At 38.2% G+C, this 22,573-nt stretch overlaps 1 protein-coding gene across 1 annotated transcript in view; it reads left to right on the forward strand.

Annotated features, from left to right (window-relative positions):
- The window catches only part of MARK1 (MAP/microtubule affinity-regulating kinase 1), a 36,079-nt gene extending 17,722 nt beyond the window's left edge, over positions 1-18,357 (forward strand). Inside the window, exons 9-17 of the mRNA XM_008949060.1 lie at positions 2,664-2,763; positions 3,380-3,492; positions 5,226-5,400; positions 6,456-6,649; positions 9,161-9,261; positions 11,451-11,612; positions 12,411-12,662; positions 15,289-15,333; positions 17,400-18,357. Of these exons, the coding sequence (XP_008947308.1) occupies positions 2,664-2,763; positions 3,380-3,492; positions 5,226-5,400; positions 6,456-6,649; positions 9,161-9,261; positions 11,451-11,612; positions 12,411-12,662; positions 15,289-15,333; positions 17,400-17,754 (1,497 nt within the window). The 3' untranslated portion in view covers positions 17,755-18,357. The remainder of the gene's footprint in view (positions 1-2,663; positions 2,764-3,379; positions 3,493-5,225; positions 5,401-6,455; positions 6,650-9,160; positions 9,262-11,450; positions 11,613-12,410; positions 12,663-15,288; positions 15,334-17,399) is intronic.
- Positions 18,358-22,573: the final 4,216 nt, after the last annotated feature.

Below are 22,573 nucleotides of genomic sequence, written 5' to 3' on the forward strand. Positions count from 1 at the left end.
TCTTTCCTGTCCCTGGAGAGAGGTGTTGGATAGCAGCCTTGCTGGAACAGCATAGTTGTCAGATTGTATGGAAGAGAGCAAGTAAATGTTAGGTGTGATGGGGGTCTTGAGCCAGTACCAAATGTAGCATACTAATCTATGGGAGAGAGACATCCCGAAGGTTTTTTAAAATTAATGTTCCTGAAATCATATTTGTTCAATTAGAAAGACATGGTACATGGTTTGGAAAGAAATGGCTATTTCTTATGTCTGAGCACTTCTAAAAGTACATATTTAGGATGAAAATATGTATGTTTTAGAAGTTTCTAAAAGGTAAAAAACGGTGTCATCTTAGCTGGGGAGGATTTTTGTTTGTGTGTTGCCTTTTAATTACTTGCTCAGGGCCAGCCATACTCCTGCTCTGTTCCCATGCATATTTTTCCCAGACCATCCAATAGCATGTTTGCTGGTGACATTAACATCAAAGCTAAGACTGACACAGGATCAGCACCACATGGGTGAGGCTTAGCACTTTTCCTCTGGTAAGGACCAGGAAAACTTTTATTAAAATGGTTTGTCTAGACTTCTCTGTGATTGCAGCAGAGAGAAAAAATTTTGGAAGCAACGAGTGTTGTTGCAAAATAGTAAGTCTTTGCAGGAAGAGAGGGGAAAAATGTATTACCAGAAAATAAGTGGATCTATCTGAACTATCAGGATTTCAACAAATTCCTCCTCCCTCCCAAGTCTTCAATTCTTTGCAAAGCAACGCTATGCAAAATTCCTGCAGAACAGATCTGTGTTTACAAAGAGTAATAAAACAAGTAATTTTGAGACAGACGGGTCTTGAGTCAGGCCAGATATTTATTAGATAGTTTTTCTGAAAACTGAAGGAAATCTCATTAATAATATCTAGTTGGTTGAAGTTCAGTTTGGGTTGATCTTTCAGAAATACAGTTTAGGTCAGATCTTCAAATACCCTGGCCAAGGCTGCTGGTTTTTTAGTCAGCTGACTGGACGTCCAGCTGAACTTACGTAGATGTAATAGTGATCCTGGAATTGTATCATTTGTGTCACTTGAAAGTGCTTGATTGTAAGAGCCTATTTTAAGAGCTGTAAGATAACTCAGTATGCCTGCGAGATTGTGTAGCTTCAAAGAGAGAAGCTAGCAAAAGTTCGGATACTTAACAGATGGAAACTTGGAGCAGATTACATTGAACTTAGATCCACCTGCTGAAGAGACATGAAAAACTCTTAAGTGGGAATTGTTGAGTTTGCCTATTAATTGAAGAAGAATCAAGACAGGGAGGTAGGATTTGAACAGAATGATTTCCTGACATCCAAACACCTCATCATGTGTCAACTTCAGATTTAATCAGCAGTATGTATCTTAAAAAAATTGTAATTGCAGATACTGCATAGTACTCTCTGGGGAGTCTGTTGTGTTACTGAAAGGCTACAAATGTATTACCGAAGTCTATTGTCAAATAAACTCATGTTCTGCATGCCAGAAATGCAATATAGCAATATGTGTTCACCATCCCTTCTCCTTTGTCCCCCTCTGAAGCCAAAAAAAAGAAATAAATTCTTTGACAGAACTTTGAGCAAACCTTCAAGTGTTATTGTCAGCAAAATGTTAAGTGACCTGAGTACAAAGGTCTGTATTGTTCTTGTAAGGCTGCTGCCATTCAGGTCTGTCATTTGGCAACAGCACTATGTACAAAGAATTCGGTTATATCAGTGCAAATTATCTTTTGGTCTTTGGGAGAAATAACTTAATTTGGTGATTGCGAGGCATATTTGGAGCCTGTGGGAAACTTGACTTGCTGGCACTTGTTTCACTCTTCTGTCAGTCTAATGAGCAATATGAGCATCTGTCCCTAAAGTCATGTGTGTCTGTTGCTGTAGGAGAGAAAAATGTTTTTAGCTGTTTTGAAAAAGATGAATATATCCTTAAGGAGAAATTTTGGTGGTGGTTTGGGATTCCGGCTGATCAATCTTGCAGGCTTAGAAAATTTGGAGGCCACAGCAGAAGGAAATTTTCCAAGAATGCAGGAGGAATTTTTCAAGTAAATATCTGCATGGCATAGAGAGAGTTAAGAGGCATTTCTCCCTCCAGCCAAACTGTGAATGCATTTAGGTCAAGTGCAGTGAGAAGATCCATAGGAAAAAATGACCAGCTGGCATCACGATCTTGGGATTAATTACTGTAGGAAGCATCAGCATGCTCCTGAAATATTCCCTGGTTTCTAAACACTTCCTTTGTTATTATTTGAAGGAGTTATTTATTGTAGTAGACTTGGGATAGTAATAACATCTGGGGATCTCAACCAAGATTAGGGTATGAGTGTCAGGCACACGACAAGGGAAGGTTAAGGGGTACTGGAAGCTGAAGGGTACAAAGTGAAAGATTTTTGTGTTGGAACTGCAGGAGTTTTTCTCACAGTAGTTTTTCTGATATTTTTGGCAGAGGGGTTGTATTGTAAAGGGCAAATGGTAGGAGGGAAATTAACTAATGCAAACAAAAGTATGTGAAAGATAAAGAGGAAACTGGAAGATGTGAGGGGAAGAGGTGTGAGGGAAGCAGCAACATTCAGATTCTTCTGAATCTTGTTTTACCCCAGACAAGGTAGCACAGATTTCATTGGGAAATGGTGTATTGACCTAAAGCTCATTTCTTTTCTTAGCAAATAATGAAGGATCGGTGGATGAATGTTGGCCATGAAGAAGAAGAACTAAAGCCATATACTGAGCCTGAACCAGATTTTAATGACACCAAGAGAATAGGTAGGAGTTTTATGAGGATGTTGCATCGGATGAACATAGACAATTTTATCCTCTTAAATCAAAGTAAACTCTTTCATCAGATTTGAGATGCAATCTTGTGCAATCAAAATGTTTCCTTTTTCAAAATGATTCCTTTTTATTTAAGTGAGAAATTTCATTACAATGCCCTCCTTACAGCTACAGTTGTCTTCTCTGAGCTGGCATGAATCTACAAGCACAGAAAATGACAAATACAATTACAGAATTCAACAGTCAGGAAGAAAACAGATTTTGTTATGAGGGTCACAATTTTTATACTCTGGTGTCAGAGAAAGATACTGTTGGCCCTGTAGCTAGTCATAGTTCCTATTTGCCAGTGGTTTGTGTTTGTTAAATAACATTTAATGTTAAGTAATGTTGAACTATGTTGAATAACATAGTTGAGAGTTCTCAAGAAGCAAATAACAACAAAACAAGGGAGTTGTATGCTTTTTGATTTTGTGCAGCAAAGACGATGCAGGTTGAGTTGAATCTGTTAGTTGTTAAATTATAAGAGTGTTTCTATTTTTATTGTTCTGAGGTTTCAGTAAACTCAAGCACTTCTTCTGCTAATGTATCTAGCTCTTTTTACTTTTAGATATCATGGTCACAATGGGCTTTTCAAGAGAAGAAATCCATGAATCCTTAGTAAACCAAAAGTATGATGAAGTCATGGCTACTTATCTGCTTCTAGGTAGAAAACCACCTGAAGTAAGTGCTACATAATATACATCTTCTGTTTTGGCCTTTATATCTGTTTAGGTTGAATATTCTGTTTGCTGGTGTTTTTATTAACTGTTTCATAACATCTTTCTTAAAAAAATTGTGGTTGATAACTTAATAACGTATTTCCCTTTCCATATGTTCTTGGATATCTTGTTAGTTCCCATATGAAGAAACACACTGAATATCGTATCTTCACGTTTGCTTATAAATTGTTGAATTACTTTTTCAGAAAGCTGGCTGTTAATCTGGAGTGGCATGGCTTCAGAGTGCTGACTCCTCTTCCTGTCGTGTGTTTACAGTTAAAATCTGAAGTAGTTAATTTGACTAGAGCAATTATTCTTACTACAAAGATGTGACATCCTTTACTTCTCAGAAATCTTAGAGTTATAGGATGGTTTGGGATGGAAGGGATCTTAAAGATCTAGTTCCAACCCCCCTGCTATGGCAGGGTGAGGGTATCTAAAAGCTCTGTTCCCACCCCCCCTGCCATAGGCAGGGACACCTCCCACTAGACCAGGTTCCATAAGGCCCCATCCAGCCTGGTCTTGAACACCTCCAGTGATGGAACATCTACAACTTCCCTGGGCAACCTGTTCCAGTGTCTCACCGCTCTCATGGCGAAGAACTTCTTATTTTCTTGTCTAAATCTACTTTCATCCAGTTTAAACCCATTGCCTCTAGTCCTATTGTACAAGCCCTTGTAAAAAGTCCCTCCCCAACTTTCTTGTGGGCCCCCTTCACAATGCTGGAAGGCTGCAATAAGGTCTCCCTGGACCCTTCTCTTCACAAGCCTGAACAACCCCAGCTCTTTCAGCCTGTCCTCACAGATTCGTATTTTCTCACTTATATATTATATTATAGTATATGTTATTTTTTAATAAATAATTGCATCCTAGTCCTTAATAAATCTGTGATTAGAAAAATCTTTTTACTGTCTTGGAACTAGAGGGATCTGTAGGTCTTCTGGGACCGCAGGGGTTTTCAGGAAATTAAGGCCACACCAAGGCTTTCTTTTTGAAGGAGTTTTTTTCATGCTGCTTCATTGACTTCCTTTTCTTTTCAAGATAGTGTAGATCTGATATGTGCATCCTTGAGTGCATTATCCCACAACATCTCTGAACCAGAATTCCCTGGTGATGGCAGAGCATGGAAGCAATCTGTCTGAAATGATTTTGACTCAAACTGCTTGGAAAAGGATATTTGTCTTTTCCACTGCTCAGTCTTACAATTTATCCTTCTTAGATAAGGATTGTTCAACAAACCAGTGGCTGAGTTACTTTACAGAGATGTGTTGAAGGCCATAGAGAATCCTTGAATCAGTAGTGTTTGCTTTTTTAGCCCTTCTGACTCAATCTGATGGATTTTGAAATTGTCCTGAAGCTATAAATGCTCGTAAAGGTTAAAAAAGAAGAAAAAAATAAAAGGCATGGAGCCATTCTTTGCCTTAGGTTTTAAAATGGCACAGTTTTTGTTACTCAAGTTTCTTCAAATTTTATTTTGAGCGTTCATTAACTTCTTAACTTTAACTGTGTGTTTTTAAAGATTAAACACAGATGAAGTGATAAAATTTATCTTGAAGAAAATTAAACTTGGGATACAGTTTTAAATTGAGGGGGGAAAAAAAAGCCTTCGATTTGAACTCTTAGTTCATATTATGCCATAAAAGTACCAGTAATGTTGAATTTTGTTTATGCATTGAAAAACAATTTTTCTTGTAGTTTGAAGGAGGTGAGTCCTTGTCCGGCAGCAACTTGGGTCAAAGATCTCGTCCTAGCAGCGACCTCAACAACAGCTCCGTGCAGTCCCCTGCTCACCTGAAGGTCCAGAGGAGTATATCAACGAACCAGAAGCAGCGGCGGTTCAGTGATCATGGTGGGGATGACATTCCAACAAGTAAAGTAACATGCACAGTTTAAGCCTGAATGTGCAGTGTTCTGTGGCCCTGGGAGGTCCCCCGCTCTGTGCGTTTCTTGTGTATCTCATCGTGCTCTGCTGTGACACTTCTGTTTGTGTGAACGCCTCTGGGGTAAATCTGGGTCAATGTAATTTACAGATTTAGGGGGTTTTTGGGCTTGTTACTTGGCTGACTCACTAAATAAGAGCTTGAGGATGTTTCCTGTTAAGGAACTAATGGCAAAATATTGGTCTGGATAAACATGATGGTTCACATGCTTTTGAGTTTATCAGTACTTTTGCTGTTGGGGCTCAATTATTTGTTTCCCAGAGACAACAATTTTACCAGGTATGCAGGAAACATTTTCATGTGAAAGTGGTTACATCAGAAAGGAGTGTGTATTTAAAACATTAAATCAAAGGTGATTTTTCTTTACTCTCGGAGAACTATCAAATTGCATGAAATACTTGTAACATTTTTGGCCCTTTTCTCTGTCTAATTTACATTATGAGGATTATCAACTGGTATGATTTTATTTCTAGGAAATGTAGAATTCTACTGATGGAGCATTTGCTCCAGGGCAGTTTAAAGAGTGATGAGGAGAGAAAGAACTGCATTTTTTCCAAGTTACGACAAAGCAGTTCTAGAGTTTTCAGGGGAAAAGGATCTTTCATAGTGTTTAAAGGAAAAGATATGTGGCAGAAAGGACTAAAAAAAAATAATTTGAAAAGCATCCTCTAACTGCTTTTTTTTTTCATAGTATTGCACAAATAGCATGAGTTTAAAATGGGAATTAAAATACTCCTAGATTTTTTTACATATTGATGTGAAATGGAAGCTAATTCTGAACTGCAAATTGGTGATGGAGAGAGAGTGGGTAAAAAGAATGTAGGCCGTCAAAGCTCAGTTTAATGGGTGGTGCAGGTACTGAGTTTGGAGTCATAGTTGTTCAGTTGCTTTTTTTGGAGTCAGGGCACTATATTTAGACTACTCTGGCCAAGAAAAATGCAGTGATTATTTTTAGATATTTATTAATACTGTTTTTATTTGGCAGTTGGTCCCTCAATCCCTCCTGCTGTGTCATACACAAAAAGGGCTCAGGCAAATAGTGTGGAAAGTGAACAGAAAGAAGACTGGGACAAGGATGTTTCACGCAAACTTAGCAGCACTACAGTGGGGTCCAAAGGAGAGATGGCTGCAAGTCCACTTGTGGGTCCAGAAAGAAAGAAATCAAGTACAGTTGCCAGTGTAAGTGTGTGTGGTTTGGCTTGTTATGTTTATTTTTCCCTACTTAAACAAAATCTGCAGCATAAGGTTACTATAGATAGAGAGGTTACTGAATAAGCCACTAAGTCTATTTCTGGTAACTTTTACTGGCAGACAGAAATGGGTTACAGTGGATGTCTTTTAAAATAAGCCTTTCCCTTCCCCCTTCAACTTTTCTAACACTAACAGTAAGCAGCAGAGTGTCTGCACTTGGGCAAACTGACAATCTGTCAAGGCTAATAGTGGATATTTAGGGAAAGAATGTAAGAACAGAGCCAATATGGAGTGCTCTTTTTCTAGTTTCTAATGCTTTTGCATCTACAAGGGAGTCAAGAGGCTTCCTGAATGAGAGATTTCATCTGCATAATCCTACGTAATATCCCTCACAAACCTTTTCTCTGTCAGTTTATCTGTAATTTAGCTTTCTGGAGCCAACTTAATTTTGGACTTCAGAAAAGGGGGAACAAGCTACTTGTAAACTGTTGTGTGTGCCTCTTGATGTTATGAGTTACAACCTGGTTCTTGTATTAAGAAATAATTGATTTGCTACTTCTTCTGTTATGAGAGTTTCTCTCCTAATGTGAAAGCAACTACTTTGCCTTGTGGAAGTTCATATGCAGTAGTATCAATGTTTAGGATACACAATGAAAAAATATTGCATAGTATTTAAACAGCTACTTGGGAGCAAGAGTTCACGTGAAGAGAAAATAAAAAGAAATACACATGAATTGTAATTTAAGACTCAAGTATATTTTTTGCTATTAGACACATCCTGTATTAAATACAGGAAGTCTGGCCATCTTTTACTACTGTAGAATGGAAGCAGGAATTCACATTGTCCTTTGGGATTCTATGTGCTGGCTTCCATCTTGGATGTTCTGGGACAATGATATGCATTTCTGCCAGAATTCTCTTCAAATAAATGCAAATAAATTAACTCTTTATGTTCTTCAGGCTGTGTCCACAATACATCTGCAGATGCTTTAAACTTTTTTTTTTTTTTCATACTTGAAAGATGAGCTTTTCCCTCCACAAAGGGTCCTTGAAATTATGGCTATGTGGACTGCATGCAGGAACTTTGAGTATTCCAGGGTTAGATTTCATTTCTGAGCCTTCCCAAAACTATATAGCCCAAAAGCAGATCACAGTCATGTATGGTACAAGCTGATATGTCAAAAGCATTTCTCTGCTTTGTTAGAACTATCTTTGCTATGAAGAATGAGAAATCTCTTTATTTGCTAATGGCAACTCCAGAATTTGTACATCTTTAGCTCTGTTACTATTTTGGGGACTTCGAAAGGCTTTGTGATGGGCACAATTAAGGAATAGTAGTGTCTGATATTGCAGCAGTAGTTAAGGTTGAGCAGGTTGCACAGGAAAAAAAAAAGTTTGTTTTTTAAAAGTCAAAACATTGAAAATGTCCCAAGCTAATTTTAAAGTACTTCCATTAACTTTGAGGGTAACATGATGTTACAGAAAGCTGAATTTCTTAAACATTTTTCAGCTTCACTCATACTAGTCTAACTTAATAGAATTTAATTTCAAAACCAATTACTGCAGTTGTTAATCTTCCTTATGAAAGGGCTTTGAAACTGTTTATTCAGTAGTCTCTGCAGGGTGATGTTAATGCCAAAAAGCTGTAGATGAGAGAGACCTAAACACAGTAAATCTTGTAGAATTCATGTTGTCCTACAGTACCCAAGTTTAGTGTGTTTGAAATCTTTTGCCAGCATGCATCAGTATGTAATGTTAATGCTTTGCAAACTTCTCCCACCCCAAATTCAATATTTACTTTATTAAAAACTGAGAATTGTACATCATGTACTGAAAGGAAGCCTCCAACAACTCATCTGTGCATGTGAGGGAGAGGAGGAGAATGTTTGCAGGTACTTTATGAAGTGTGTGCAAACTGAAATTTATAACAGAAAGTAAGTCACATCAGTATTTGTTGCTGCAAGAACCGTTTGCCATGTAATCTGCGTCATATCTACTGTGTTGACTGACACAGATCAATAATCTTTTCATTTTTCTCATGAATACCCTTTTGACAGGAGATAACAAACTGTGAAGCTGGAGCTCTAGTTGGCAACTTAATCTGCACAGGGAAACCTTTCAGCCAGCCAGATAGATGTTCTCTGGGGTTCCAGTTTGTTCACGTGATCCCAGAGACAAATAATTTAGTTAGACAGTATGTGGGAATTGGATAATACTGCTTAGGAAAGCAAGTGTCAGCAAAATTAAACTTATCTGTGTCTTCTTTTAGTGTACTCTCGGTAGTACAGTAATGAGATGGTGAATGAACTCTTGGAGAAAAGTGGCTGGTGTGAATGATTTGTGTCAAGAGATTAACCTAGTACCTTTGAAGATATTAAGAATACACATAAATGGCTGAAACTACTTTGATTTGCTTCCAATGCTTACATTTTTGTACAACGTAATATGAAGTAGAGGAAAGCATTTAATTTAATTTTATTCTTGATTTTTTTCTTCTAGAATAATGTATTTTCTGGTAGTGGAATGACAAGGAGGAACACTTACGTTTGTGAACGCTCTTCAGATCGCTATTCTGCGATACAGAACGGGAAGGACAACAGGTATTCTTCATCTTTTCTTGCTTAGTAATTTGGATAAAGGAACTGAGGCATAGAAGCAGCAAGTTATTTAGTTAATGCCATTATGAAGCATGGTGTGAAACACATGAAGTCTGACTGCACGTTTTCGTCTTGTCTTCCCACCACAGTTTGTATGTTTGTGATGAAATTTATAACTAAATGCTTACATCTGCCTTTGCCTCTTTTTCTGGAAGCACATTTATTACCAAGGGTTGTCTTCCAACACAGAGTAAAGTAGCTATGCTCACAACCAAGTAGGCAATTCTGCTGTGGGGAGCTACAGATGGGTTACCCTAACAGTGTAGGCTGATCCTTTCTCATTTCTCCTGGTAATCACTCAAAAAGTTGACATTGTCAAGACTTATCGATTCTTCTTTTTGATACCATTTTTTGACCTAAATAATATTTTAGTAGTGATGGTAAATAATTTGTATCTGTTTGTGGCGTCATATTTACACTCAGTTTACTATGTTTTGTTAAAGACTGCTGTATTTAACACTGCCATAATTACTGGTTATAAAAATATGTTCTCTCTTCATACTTGGTGTTAACCCCTGTACCTGATGGAAAATAAAACAATTGCTTTAATGGAAAGTAATAACAACTAGGGTTTTTTTAGCTTAAAGCAATGGATCTTTTTCAGAGTTTTTTAAACTATTTAAATAAAACACTTAAGGTAAAATAAAACAAACAAACAAAAAAACTAGCATGAAATAATATAATCTAGTACACTAGTTGGGTTTTGTAGTGATACATTTAATTTTGCAAATAGGAAAAATATAGGGCTATTGATCTGTTGTAAAATGATGAGCTATGGGACATGTAAAGTACAGCTATTTAAAATGCTTTAAGGAGATAGAACACTAATTTTTAGTACTTAATTTGAAGTTATTAGAGGGGTGCTTTCAAAACTGTCTTTCCAAATTTTTAGGTATAGTTTAAAAGATTTGAACAAAGCTTTTAACAATCAGTTTTTAAAAGGAAAGTAGATAACATGGTTTTTCAGATTCAGGGTTAAAGTATTTACTAAAATAATTTTTCTGATCTAACAAAGATTGCTAAAGCTTCTCTTTCAATCGATTTAATATGAAAAACACTATAATGAGAGAGGATTTTATTTCAACATTTTTCATTTTGCCATTTATATTTAATTTGTTCCTATAATATTGGAAGGACAGATGATTCTTAATTCCTATTACTTTCATGAGTGCAATGACTATGCTAATGTCTGAGTATTTTCTGACAAACTATGGAGAAGAGTTTTCTTCTGAGTTATATATTTGCCTTTCCTACACTACATTGTGTCACAGTTAAATGTGGGTCTGGTGTAACTGCACAACTTGTGTCATTGGGTTACTCATCTGAAGTCTTTACCACTTGGCTACAGATACTACTTAGCTTTGGGATTGTTGTTGCCAATGCATTATTAATGCAATTTTGTTTATGCTTGTAGAGGCAAAGCTGTAGTTTGGCTTAAGTCATTTGTTTGAAAAACTTTTGTTTGAAAAATTAATAATACAGTAGTTTTGCTGCTGCTTCCATCTCTTCTTTGCCACTTAGGCAAAGCAGAAATAAAAGCACTGGTAGAAGGAACTATTTTGAAAGGGTTGGCTCAGCCCAGCAGTGGCTGGGATAGTCCAGAGAAGTAGTACAGCTTGGTCCTTTAAAAACAGTCACGTCCAAGTGGTAACATGACAGCAGTTCCAAATGTTTCAGATTATAGGCATTTTGAGTCCAAACTGAAATAAGGATATTCACTTCACAAAAGGAGAATCTATTAAATCAATCTGTTGAAGTCTGTTGTGAACATCTTTTTTCCATTTTTTTTACAATTTCCATGTACTTTTTGTAGTCTTACTTCATTACTTTGAAAAATGTGTGTGTAAAGCTTTAATCTTGGGAGGAATGAAAAGGCCTAATTTCACATATATGATGGTTTGATTTATGAATGAATGTAATTTGCTCAGAGTTCTTTATTTTTTACTTGTCAGTCTGACTAAGGCAGCCTTGTCACTCTGTTTTCTGGCTGTTCAAACAGCACTTGCAATGTTCTAAAATTAAAAATCAGTTATTTTCCATGTTGGTTTTTTTGGTTTTTTTTATGGGAGTTTTACACTAACCCTTCTTTTCCCTTTTTGCCTGTCCCTCCTGCCTTGCTACCATGGTAAAAGCCTAACAGAAATGTCTGCAAGTAGCACATCTTCTGCAGGCTCTGCAGTAGCTTCTGCTGTATCAACACGGCCTCGACATCAGAAGTCCATGTCTGCCTCTGGCCATCCTATCAAAGTTACACTGCCAACTATCAAAGATGGCACTGAAGCTTACCGACCAAGGTAACAAATTGATTTTTAAAGTGCACGGCATCAAAGAAACAATAATGTTGTTTAGTTCGTGATATACCTGAAAATGTTTGTAATCTATTCAGAACTGTCATGTTGCATTCTGTTTGGAAACAGTAGCTTAAAGAAGCAGTGTGGGTATTACAGGTGATTTAAGCCTGATTTTGTCCATCACGTGTTTGCAAACGGTTAAAGAAGTTCCTTGACTGCCTCCCTCTGGAAGCTTCTGGAAAACTTAAGTAATTAAAAATGTAACTCATTTAGACAGGACTGTACAACACAGGGCACCATAAATTGAAATGAAATCCTGAAATGTTAACCTCTGGTTTTGTAGATTGCTAGGCTCATTTCTGGCTAAAAGTGCTATAGCATAGTTGCTCTTACTGCTAACTGCCCAGGTAGCTTCATATTTATTTGTGCCAGATGATCACTTCTTAAATAGCTGTTACCGTTTTGGAGCACTTGTGTGTTAAAGGTTTTGATGAGCATACTTTCTGGGGAAAGGGCTGGGAACACTTTCAGATCTTACTTGAGACTTTTCTGCCTTTTTACTTAGCCCTATTATCCATGTATATTTCTTTTTAACCACTCTTATTCCTCACGATAACCTGTTTTTACAGTTAAAATACCTCTTGATTATTTCTAAATATGAATCACAAAAGCAAATCAGTAGCAGGTTCAGGTTTTAAAGCATCAAGAATTTTTTGTCTCCTGTCTTTGAGAACTGGTTGTCATGTAGGAGGGTTTCTAGCGTAGTCTTTCTCTTTATTTATGCTTCTGTTTTCCCAGCAGTGCAACTCAAAGAGTGCCTGCTGCTTCCCCATCTGCTCATAGTATTAGCACTACCACTCCAGACCGAACCCGCTTTCCTCGGGGGAGTTCAAGTCGAAGCACTTTCCATGGTGAGCAGCTAAGGGAGCGGCGTAATGCCACTTACAATGGACCGCCCGCCTCACCATCTCACGAAACCGGGGCTTTTGCACATGCTAGAAGAGGGACATCAACTGGTATAATAAGCAAGATAACTTCCAAGTTTGTTCGCAGGTTAGTACCTCGGTTTTTCAAGGGGGAAAAAAAAAAAGGCACAGCCATAACTAGGGACGTAATTGCAAAGTCTTGGAGAATTTCCAGGTTAAGTAAATGTAAATCCAGTTAGAATGCTGCTTGTTTTGTGTATTCCTTCCAGAACCTGCCTTGTTTGACTTCTCTGTGTATGTTCTCACCATTATGTTTGACCAGCTATTCTGCTTCTTTATCTGAAAAGAGCAAGAGAACGCTGCTCAAAAGGGTTTGGTTTTGTTTTTCCCATGCTTTACAGCTAAAATACTAAGATGCTACAATTAAGTTAAAATCAAATGAACTTAAATACTGAAAGGAGTGATTTAAAAATGAGTCGTCATTTAATGTTAACATTATTTTACTTTTTTAACTGGGTGCAGTTTGTTGCAAGGGCTATAATTACTATTTTGTTGCTGTGCTTAGAGGGAATAGGTATTAACAAATTATTTCATGGAATTCTAAAAACCGTGAATAAATAAGAAGCTTAGAAGTGGGCAGAAGTCTCTAGATGTTGGAAATACTAATATTTCAGGATCATGTAGCCTCTCATGTTACCAGCTTCAAATTTAAGTTCAGAGTTCTGATAGAAGAAAACCCACATGACCTAGACTTGCATTCATTCCTATGATGATACTAACACTTGACTGCTAACAGTCTTGTGAGGAGAGGTGCTGTGAAAGAGATTTCCAATACACTGGTCAATATTAAGTGACAGTTGACTTAGCAGTCACAACTGCTTTCCCAAAAGGGGACTAAATTTTCAGTTTGCCTCTTTCTAACAATGACTTACCTGTAATACTTAAGTCTACTTAGAGATGTTTTCATACTGCACTATTGTCAGTTTTCCAACAGAATTACATCTTGGAAACATCTAGTTTCTTTGCAGAGTATGCTGTTGTGTACTGTATTCTATCATATGTGTGTTAAAAAGAAAACAGAAAATGGATAAATTCAAAGCTAGGTGAAGCTAGTAGCTGCAGATTTTGAAGTAAAATGTGAATGATTTTCTTTTTTCAGAAACCTGAAGATACAGGACTATGATCCTCCATTATTGGTATCTCCAGCATAGTTGAGGGGAAAGAGCTTGTTGTCTGGTTTTAAAAAGGGGAAAAAAAAAAGTTACTGTGAAGTTGGTCATGGGAAGAAAGGTATCTTCTGTTGAGTAACTAACCAACTTCAAAAGCACAGACTGTTTTTGTTTTTTTTTTTTTGTTTTTTTTTTTTTGCATTATAGCTCATTGTTCTTTGCAAGGAATAATATCTTGAAAGTTTTTGAAGAGTCAGATCAAGGCATTATTATTTTCATTATGTTAAACTACAATATTAAAATGATACTGTGAACTATGTATTTATAATTAACTTTCTGTAAATTGATGTCTCTTAAATGGTTTTTATTACAGAACATTTTTATACAATTTCTTATTATGTTTTGTATTACTAAAAATACATTTTCCTATAGTGAAGGCCCTGTGGGTGTTTTGGTGGTTTATTTTGGTGCTAGTGTTGGTGGAGTGTTTTTTGTTGATGTTTTGGTTTGGTTTTATTTTTTGAAACTTTTGGGTTGTTTGAGATTTTTAGTGGCCGGGATTACATGGGGGGGCTGGTGTTGTTTTTAGTTGGATCCCATAGCTGCATGCCTTTTAACTTGTACTGTTCAGGAAATAATAGTTTAAAGCATACTTTGATTAGAAGGTATGATGAAAGACTTTTTTTACTATCTTTTAAATGTCTTTTCTGGTAAGTATACAAAATAAATGCATGAGAATGTTTAATGAATAGGGTGTTGAAGTATTTTGTATCAGTGTTTTTTATCAAATGATACTTCTTTGGTGTTAAAGTATTTATGTTTTGAAGCTATTAAAGTAATCAGTTGAAATTGGGTACTAAAATGTTTGTACAGCAGCACTAGGAACATACCTAGGTGGCTTATCCATGGATATTTTTCAAGTTGCTTCAGACTAAAAAGGCATAATACAAAACAGTCCCTTGGTAAAGTACAGCTCTAATTCAGCAAGATAATTTTTTTAACATTTAACCTCAAGCTCACCGGCATTCTTACCAAGTCAGTGTAACTGCTGATTTGCTTAAAGTTAAGCAGATTTTGAAGTAAACTTCCTGAACTGGACTCCAAACATTTGGTCTTGCAAACTCTTGGGCACGTCTTATCTTTAATTACTTGTTGTGCTTAAGTGTGGGCATGTACCTAAGTGCTTTCAGGACTGAGGTCTAAAGGCCTAGCCTGGAAGGGTGCAGAGTGGGGCCCCCTGGACCACCTTGATCGACCGCTCCTCTGTGCTTGCTGGAATTACATGTGGCCATTGCTCTGTCTGCAGCAGGTTGAGAATAATGCGTTAATTTTACCATCAGGTTAAAAACAGACAAGAAAACAAACATTAAACAATTCCAGCTGAAAGAAGTTATCATAAAGGGAAATTCAAATTACAGTTGTGAAAAAAAAATAGTATTAAACAGTATTAGGCTTGACATTATTATACTGATTTTATTTTTCTTTTTTGTTCAGTAGCTATTTAACATTGTTCTAGATGTAGGTTTTCTTAACTTTTTATTTTTCACCTTTATCATTGAATCTCAACCTTAACTTTGTTTTGAGGGATCCAAGTGAAGGCGAAGCCAGTGGCAGAACTGACACCTCAAGGTGAGGAGCCACTATTAATACTTCGCTCCTAGGTCTTACGCATCAAGGTTTCAGTGATTTCTTACAGATTTTTAATCAGGATGTAAAACAGAATAGTGCTTAAGTAATCTGCATTTCAAAAATGTTTTTTATTTGGGGGGAGGGGGTTTCAGTGAGGTCCTTTGTCCCCCAGTTTTCCTTTCTTGCGAAGTATTTAATACAAAACTTTATATATTCCTTTAAATAATAAAAACCCCTGTAGGAGTAAACCAATCGTTTAGACACTTAGTCTTGTTTGGGCTTATAACTATTTAATACGTGTTTGCTTCTGGTTTCAGTGGAAAATGCAATATACTTTGTGTGTATATAAAATTTTTACTATAGTTATAGACTGTGTTCATTGCCAAAGCTGCTGTTTGCCAGAAGTAAACAGTTTATAATCCTTGGGAAATGAATGTCACTTTGCTCTCAGAATTAAGTGACATTCAGACAAAAAGGATGGTGACTGATAAATAGTGAATTTCTATGGCGACCACTGTACACAAATCTATAGGTACTTTGTTAGTTATAAAGCATTTCTTCATATGCTCATTTTCCAGTATCTCTGCTCTCTTGCCATGTTTCAGCATTTGATTCTGCATTTTTCGTGTGCTTAGCACAGTGCATAACATTTTATTTTTATGCTGTCATAATGAACAGGCATTGTAGTTTGCATTCTTCACTGGTAACAGAAAGTATTGACTTAGTTTTCAAAACAGAAAGCCTTAATTTAAAAAGCAGCACGTTCTTAACAGAATATGTTGTATAATACACAGTGCATTTTATCTACATTAGCCCTTTTCAATTGAAAGTCTATTACCTGTTCAATTCTTGATCTGGAAAGGGAAAATAGATTAATCAAATGTTCAAATGAAATGAAGTGTGAAGTTGCTTTCAGCTCTTGCTTTCATTCTCTAGCTTCCTCTACTTTTTGTCATCCTACAGTGTCTGTTTTGGCCTAAATGCCATTTGAGATCTTATCCCTGCCATGCCCTATCCTTTAATATCGTTGTGGTTCTCTGGGGATCACACTGAAAGTTAAATTAAAAATGCTTGTTTTGGCTCCTCTCTGAATAGCAACAGTTTAGAGACTGTCAAAATGAGAACAGCACCTTTCCCCAGTGGCAGATGGCATCAGGCATCTTAAGTACCTCGGACAAGAACAGAAATAGTTGGCTGTGGAATTACTTTAACATAATTACTGCTGTTTCTCAAAATGCTTTCTGCAATGGAATAAGTAATATATTCAGTAAGGAAGCATCAGAGTAACAACATTGGAAATTTGTAATTACTCCCTTGAAATTTTGTCCAAGTCATTGTATCAGATAAAATACTTTGTGTCAAAGTGTCTGTGTTTCTTGTGTGAAAAAGCTGCTGGCTGTGAACTCAACTGGTTGACAAACAAACTGTTTACAACCAAATTGCAGCACAAAATTCTGCTTTGTCAGTCAAAATAAAGCATGCTGTTACAAGGTCTTTTAACGCAGAGAGAGGTCAAAAAAGACATAATAAATGCAAATGTGGGGAAAGGCAGGAAAAAAGGGGGAGGGAGTTAGCTGAAGACTGGTGAATCGCAGGGTGGGATTTCTTCCTCTGCTGCTTTTACGGTATGATTTATGCTTCAGGACTGTGTCCCTCAACTTCAGTTTTGTTGATGTATGGCATGCTCCAGATCATGAAATCAGAATTTCAGCCATGCTTTTACATAGACGCCACTTTCTTTGGAGCAGTATGGAGTAACGTGTGTCCGCTGCAGTTACCATTGCACATGTTGTCATCAGAACATTTCAGAGCAGGGGTTTCCAAACTCGCTTTGCTTACATGCCACTGCTGGGAGCTGCTGCGGTGCTGGTAGCAGCTCCCAGTGCTGCGAGGGCAGGAGATGGTGCACAGCTGTTCCAGTGCTACCCACCCAACTCTGAACTAGCTTGCATGGGAGAGTGGCATGTGAGTCGCAGTTTAGAAACCTCTGTTCAAGAGCTGTATTTTTCTTGTCGCTTGGCTATACTGCTTTTTTATTTGACTGTTCTGTATGCCACTTCTTCCAGGAGTGCTTCTGGGGAGCCAAAAGACAGAGAGAAGGAGGACAGCAAAGATTCGAAGCCACGCTCCCTGCGGTTCACGTGGAGTATGAAGACCACTAGCTCTATGGACCCGAACGATATGATGAGAGAGATTCGGAAGGTGTTAGATGCTAATAACTGTGATTACGAACAAAAAGAGAGGTTTTTGCTCTTCTGTGTTCACGGTGATGCACGACAGGACAGCCTTGTTCAGTGGGAGATGGAAGTCTGCAAACTGCCACGATTGTCACTCAACGGAGTCCGTTTCAAGAGGATATCTGGGACTTCTATTGCATTTAAGAACATTGCATCCAAGATAGCAAATGAGCTTAAGCTGTAAAGAGAACCTAAATTTTGGGGGATCAGGGAAGATTCATACATGATCTACACTTTGAATGTACTGGTAACGCCTAATGTGATTGGCCTGTGAAACTCCCCATGTAGAAATTGCCCTCATTGCAATAAGGTTATACATAGTTAATTCAGAATTGTAAAGTTAAATCCAGTATGACCTATATTAAATAACTGTAGCTAAAGAAGTTATGTTCACATGTACAGGTAAGTATATAGAGCATTCTGTTCATTTTATGTTCATAGAGTTGTATAATAAAAAGATGACTGCTTAAATTCAGATCTTGTATAGTTGTCTAGATTTCTGCACAGAAATGTATGTTTGATGCTTTGAGTTGGAAAAGTTCTTCCCTATCATTTACATTTTTGGTGGTTTTTATAAGTCTTACCTCTGTCATGCTTTTTTTTTAAAAATCTTGTGTCCTGAGTCAAATGCACAAAAATAGTTTTCACAACTGTAGCATGACCATTTTTAATTATTTAAAGATTGTTCATGATTTGAACCAAACGTCGATGAATAATCGGCTTTTGTTCTACACGAGACTGTTCCTGCTTATCTTTGGCTCTTCTTGTTATTGGACAGTGTTTAGTTGGGAAGAAAAAAAAAAGAAAAAAAAAAAACACACAAAAAAACCACAAACATGTTTACAGTGTTGGCACTTACAGTTTAAAAAAAACAAAACTTTGTTCTGCCTTGGGCCAGCTCAGAGCTGTGGGGGAACAGAAACCAGGTGTAAGTGATGTTCTGTCTGTTAATTACAGTGCTCACTCCCATGGCTCATTAACAAATGTAGCACCAACATGGAGAACCGTAATTATTTCATTTGAATATCATGGTGTAAAGTATCACTTGTTTGCTGCCTTCAGGATACTATAAATTCCATTTTATGGAAATATATTAATATTGGGACTGTTTAATAGCACAAGATAATCTGAAGTGTTGACCAGTTGTCTAAGTTAATAACACCACCTCAGGAATTAGCTTGGCTTTTGGAACATGTGCCCCCAAAGAGTACATGCAATTCCACGTAATATTTTACAGCTAAACATACCTTGTTTATAATGATAAATTGTTGATTTATGCTTTCGTGGTTGTACAGTTTGTTCCCATGTAACCTGTTTGTGTTTAATATTTTACTAGATTTCTTGTATTTATTCCACATCGTTATGCCTGTAATGTGCAGCTTTGTAATTAGGCACTTGCCTACAGAAAAGAGAAGAAAAAAAAAACCACCCACTTTTTTTTTTTCCTTCATAATTAATGATTATAAACTATGTAAAACCACTAGTACTGGTACATTTTAATACTTGTTATTTTGTACTGAATTAACCATAGAGGTTGGTTGTGCAATGTTATTTAATGTCGTAATTACTGTAATATCAGCATATGGGCCCCATCTGCGCACTCTTGTGAAGAATAGAAAGTTCATTAAGAAACTGTCACTTTAAAAAATAAAAATTAAAAAAAAGCTGTGGTAAACTCTGTAACCCTAAGTTAGAAGGCTGTAAGTGTAGTAAATGTGCCATTCTCTAATGGCTTCTTGACCGAGATGGACTTTACATACTGTACTGTGATGTAGCTTTCCTATGTAACAGTTATGTTCGGAAATGGACGTGTATTGTTGCCTTAGAAAAAGGGTGGTGTTTGGAACGAAAGAACTGTAGCCCCTTTTCTTCTTTTTTTTTTTTTTTTATCTGATGTTCATTGAAACAAAATCTGATGCAAGTCATCTTGATTCACTGGTGCACTCTATTAAAACTTACTTGAACAGTTCTCATACTAAAACAGTTGTTGTTTGCGCTTTATAAAAGCACGAGGATCACTGGAGGCGTACAGGCTTCATCTTCAACGTTGTGTGCACTCAGGATTAGCACTGTGTCCGTCCTGACGGTGTCGGTGGTTTAGCAGTGCTTAGAAATGGATGTCCAGGAGCTTTTCCAGAAATTCACCAAAAATCAACCTTAGCAGAGGTTTTTGTGTGTCTCTGCTCAATATACCTGGAAATGTCCATGAATGTTCAGTTCTCCTTGAAAATACACCACTGGACCACAACCGTGCTGTCAGTCCAAGGTCATGTATGAATAGAGTCATGAAACAAAACCCTTTGCCTTTTTAGAAGGTTCAGCAGAAAAATATAGGTCATGCTGTGAGATGGTAGATTAAGTGCTTAGGCTAGTTTCCCGCTTTGCCCTAGATTGTTGCTGGTTTTCAGCAGTTCTCGTAGCCAGAGATGTACTGGTGTTCCAAAAACACAGATAGCATTTCCTGGGGACACAGATTACAAACTTTAGTTCAACCTTCCCGTGAAACACGGCACCTTGGAGTGCCAGTTTAATGTTTCTACGTATGGGCAGTTTGCAAATGGTTGTATTTCCAGTAACTGCCAGCAGTGTGAAATGGCCCTGAGTTCCCAAACCCTGCTGACCTCCTTCCCTCCCTGGTGTTGTTGGAAGATGAGCTGTGAACCATCTTACCCTCTCCAGAGTGAATCCAGCAGGTGCTTCAGCCAGGTCACGATCTGAGTGTGAAAGGTGTAGCTGCACCCAAAGGCCTCACTTGGCTTTCCAAATTTCCTGTCCTGGCAGGAAAGATCTGAGAAGGAGACTTTTTCAGAACTGCTGGTTTTATTGGCAAGCAGAGTGCACTTAGCATGGAAACTGGTGAAACGTTGCATGTGGAACCCCCCCATGCCTGTTTTTTTGGTCCCTCAACAGCTGCCTTGTTAGGTTCCCTAAGTTACTCCTCAGGTAAGAGCAGGATAAGAATATTTTATCAGTGCAGCTTCAAGTTAAGAAATCCTAGACAGTTAAGTGCCACGTCATGTTCCGCAGCTCCAGGAAGGGATAAGGCTGCCGGGGATCTTCAGAGGGATTATATATTTGATGGTGATTTTGTGGCAGCATTTACAGGGGGTGCTTGGGGTGTGTGAGTGGGGTTAAGAAAGTTAGACTAATGCATAGTTCTGCTGGGTTGGGTTTGAGCTTTATTTCTTTAAGGTATAGAGACACTTCTGAACTAAGTAGATCTCTTTTCAGGTATTCATACTTAAAACAGTAGAACAGACACGGGTCAATGAAAGGACTGTAAACATTCACTCCTACTTCTGTGGATGAAATGGAATGCTTGAGAACAAAGTGGCATCGTTAATGCCATATAATTACTATGACGTTAAAGTCCCTCAAGCTATTAGAGATGGGCCTTTTGATACCCAGTGCCATGCACCTGAGGTGTACCTTGGACCTCTTAATCTTGGAATGTGTTATGGTTCCCCTGCTGCCACGTGGACGAGGACTGTAAATCTCAGCTGAGGTGTATTCTCTGGTGTTTTGATAGTTGAACTCTGGGAAGTGGAACAAATTCGTGAGGTACAAACCCAGTCTGTGGGGAAAGGCCTGTCCCTCTTAAGAAGACACATTATCTTTCACTACCTTTGCACTTCTCCCTTAGGGACAAAGTATACTTTCAGTAAGGATCTCTAAACAGAAAATCTGGGTGTAAACACTTTGCAAAGCCCAAGAAAAATATTTAATGCTTTTTTTTTTCTTTAAAATTTTTCAAGGTAGCTTGAGGCTAACAAGATAAAAGATCCCATTCAACAGCTACCTAGAGTTTATTTTACTTCTTATTGCTGCTACATAATCAGTATCAGTCAATTACATCATCCTTCAAACTGTCAAAGAAAGTAGCACATTAAAATTTACAGCACTCTATGAGAGCATGCAGAATTTAAGTCCTATACCTAGCTGCTTCAAGCTCCCTACCACGTGAGTATTGTTAAAATAGATACTTGGAACAGGACCTGTGGTGCTGTTTCACAGGCTCTGCAGAGTTGAGGACATACCTGTGCTTCCAGGATACTAGGTCTGAGTCCAGCATCAGGCCCCAGGAGGTGGCTCAGAAATGGGCCCTGCAGGTGCTGCTGCAGCCAGAGCTCAGAGGAAGGAACAGTTCTGAGGGCCACTCGTGGTCTGTGGAGTGATAGAACATGAAGTCTAGTCCTTGGTTTAGGTTTCCCCCTCAGCCTTCTGGAGATATACATTAAAAACCTGGCAATGGTTAACAGGAGTGGTGACACCTTTAATATGAAATAGGGGAAGGGATAGAGCACTTTTCCCATAGTGACAGATCTGAGACTTCGCTCACACCTCCCACCTTTCAGAGGACTGGCCAAGCTGTCCACTACGCAGCTTTATGGCTGGAGCTGTCGCGATGGGGGAACACCATCCTGGGGCAGATAACTACACCAGGTGCAGGATTTACTTGCTGAATGTTAAGGGCACATCTTGAATGACACATGAGTCCAAGGCTTTATTGCTCCAGATCCATAGTATGGATGAGTCGACTGTTATCACATGTGCTTGTCCAAAATATTTGTGTATCTATCAAATGTTGATCAATCTACCAGCTGGTTTAATAAAAGGTATCGATCCTCCCAATAGAATTCTGTTTTTCCTGGTCTGTCCCAGCTGCACGAGCACGGCTCGGGAAGCGCAGCTGTTAAACGCCGTCAGCCTCCCCTGCGTCTGGGCAAAATCCGGACAGAAACCGCCTCCCAGTGACGGGTTTGGCACTTTCCCCTCGGCCGCGGGTCGCACAACGGAGCCCTGTACGCTGCAGGTGCTGCCCAGCTGAGGTGCTGGTGCGAATACATTACTAGCGAACTTGGGTTTTGTGTTTTTCGGACGGGAGAAAAGTGTGACCTCCGGGCGCGGAGCGGGGCGTGCGGTGCCAAGGAAGGAAGGCGCCGTTGCCGTGTTCCAGCCCCGGTCGCGACGCGGAGGCCAGAGCAGCCCGGGGCTGCGTCCCT

Source organism: Merops nubicus, unplaced genomic scaffold (assembly GCF_000691845.1).
Source record: "Merops nubicus isolate BGI_N331 unplaced genomic scaffold, ASM69184v1 scaffold17261, whole genome shotgun sequence".
Lineage (NCBI taxonomy): Eukaryota > Metazoa > Chordata > Aves > Coraciiformes > Meropidae > Merops > Merops nubicus.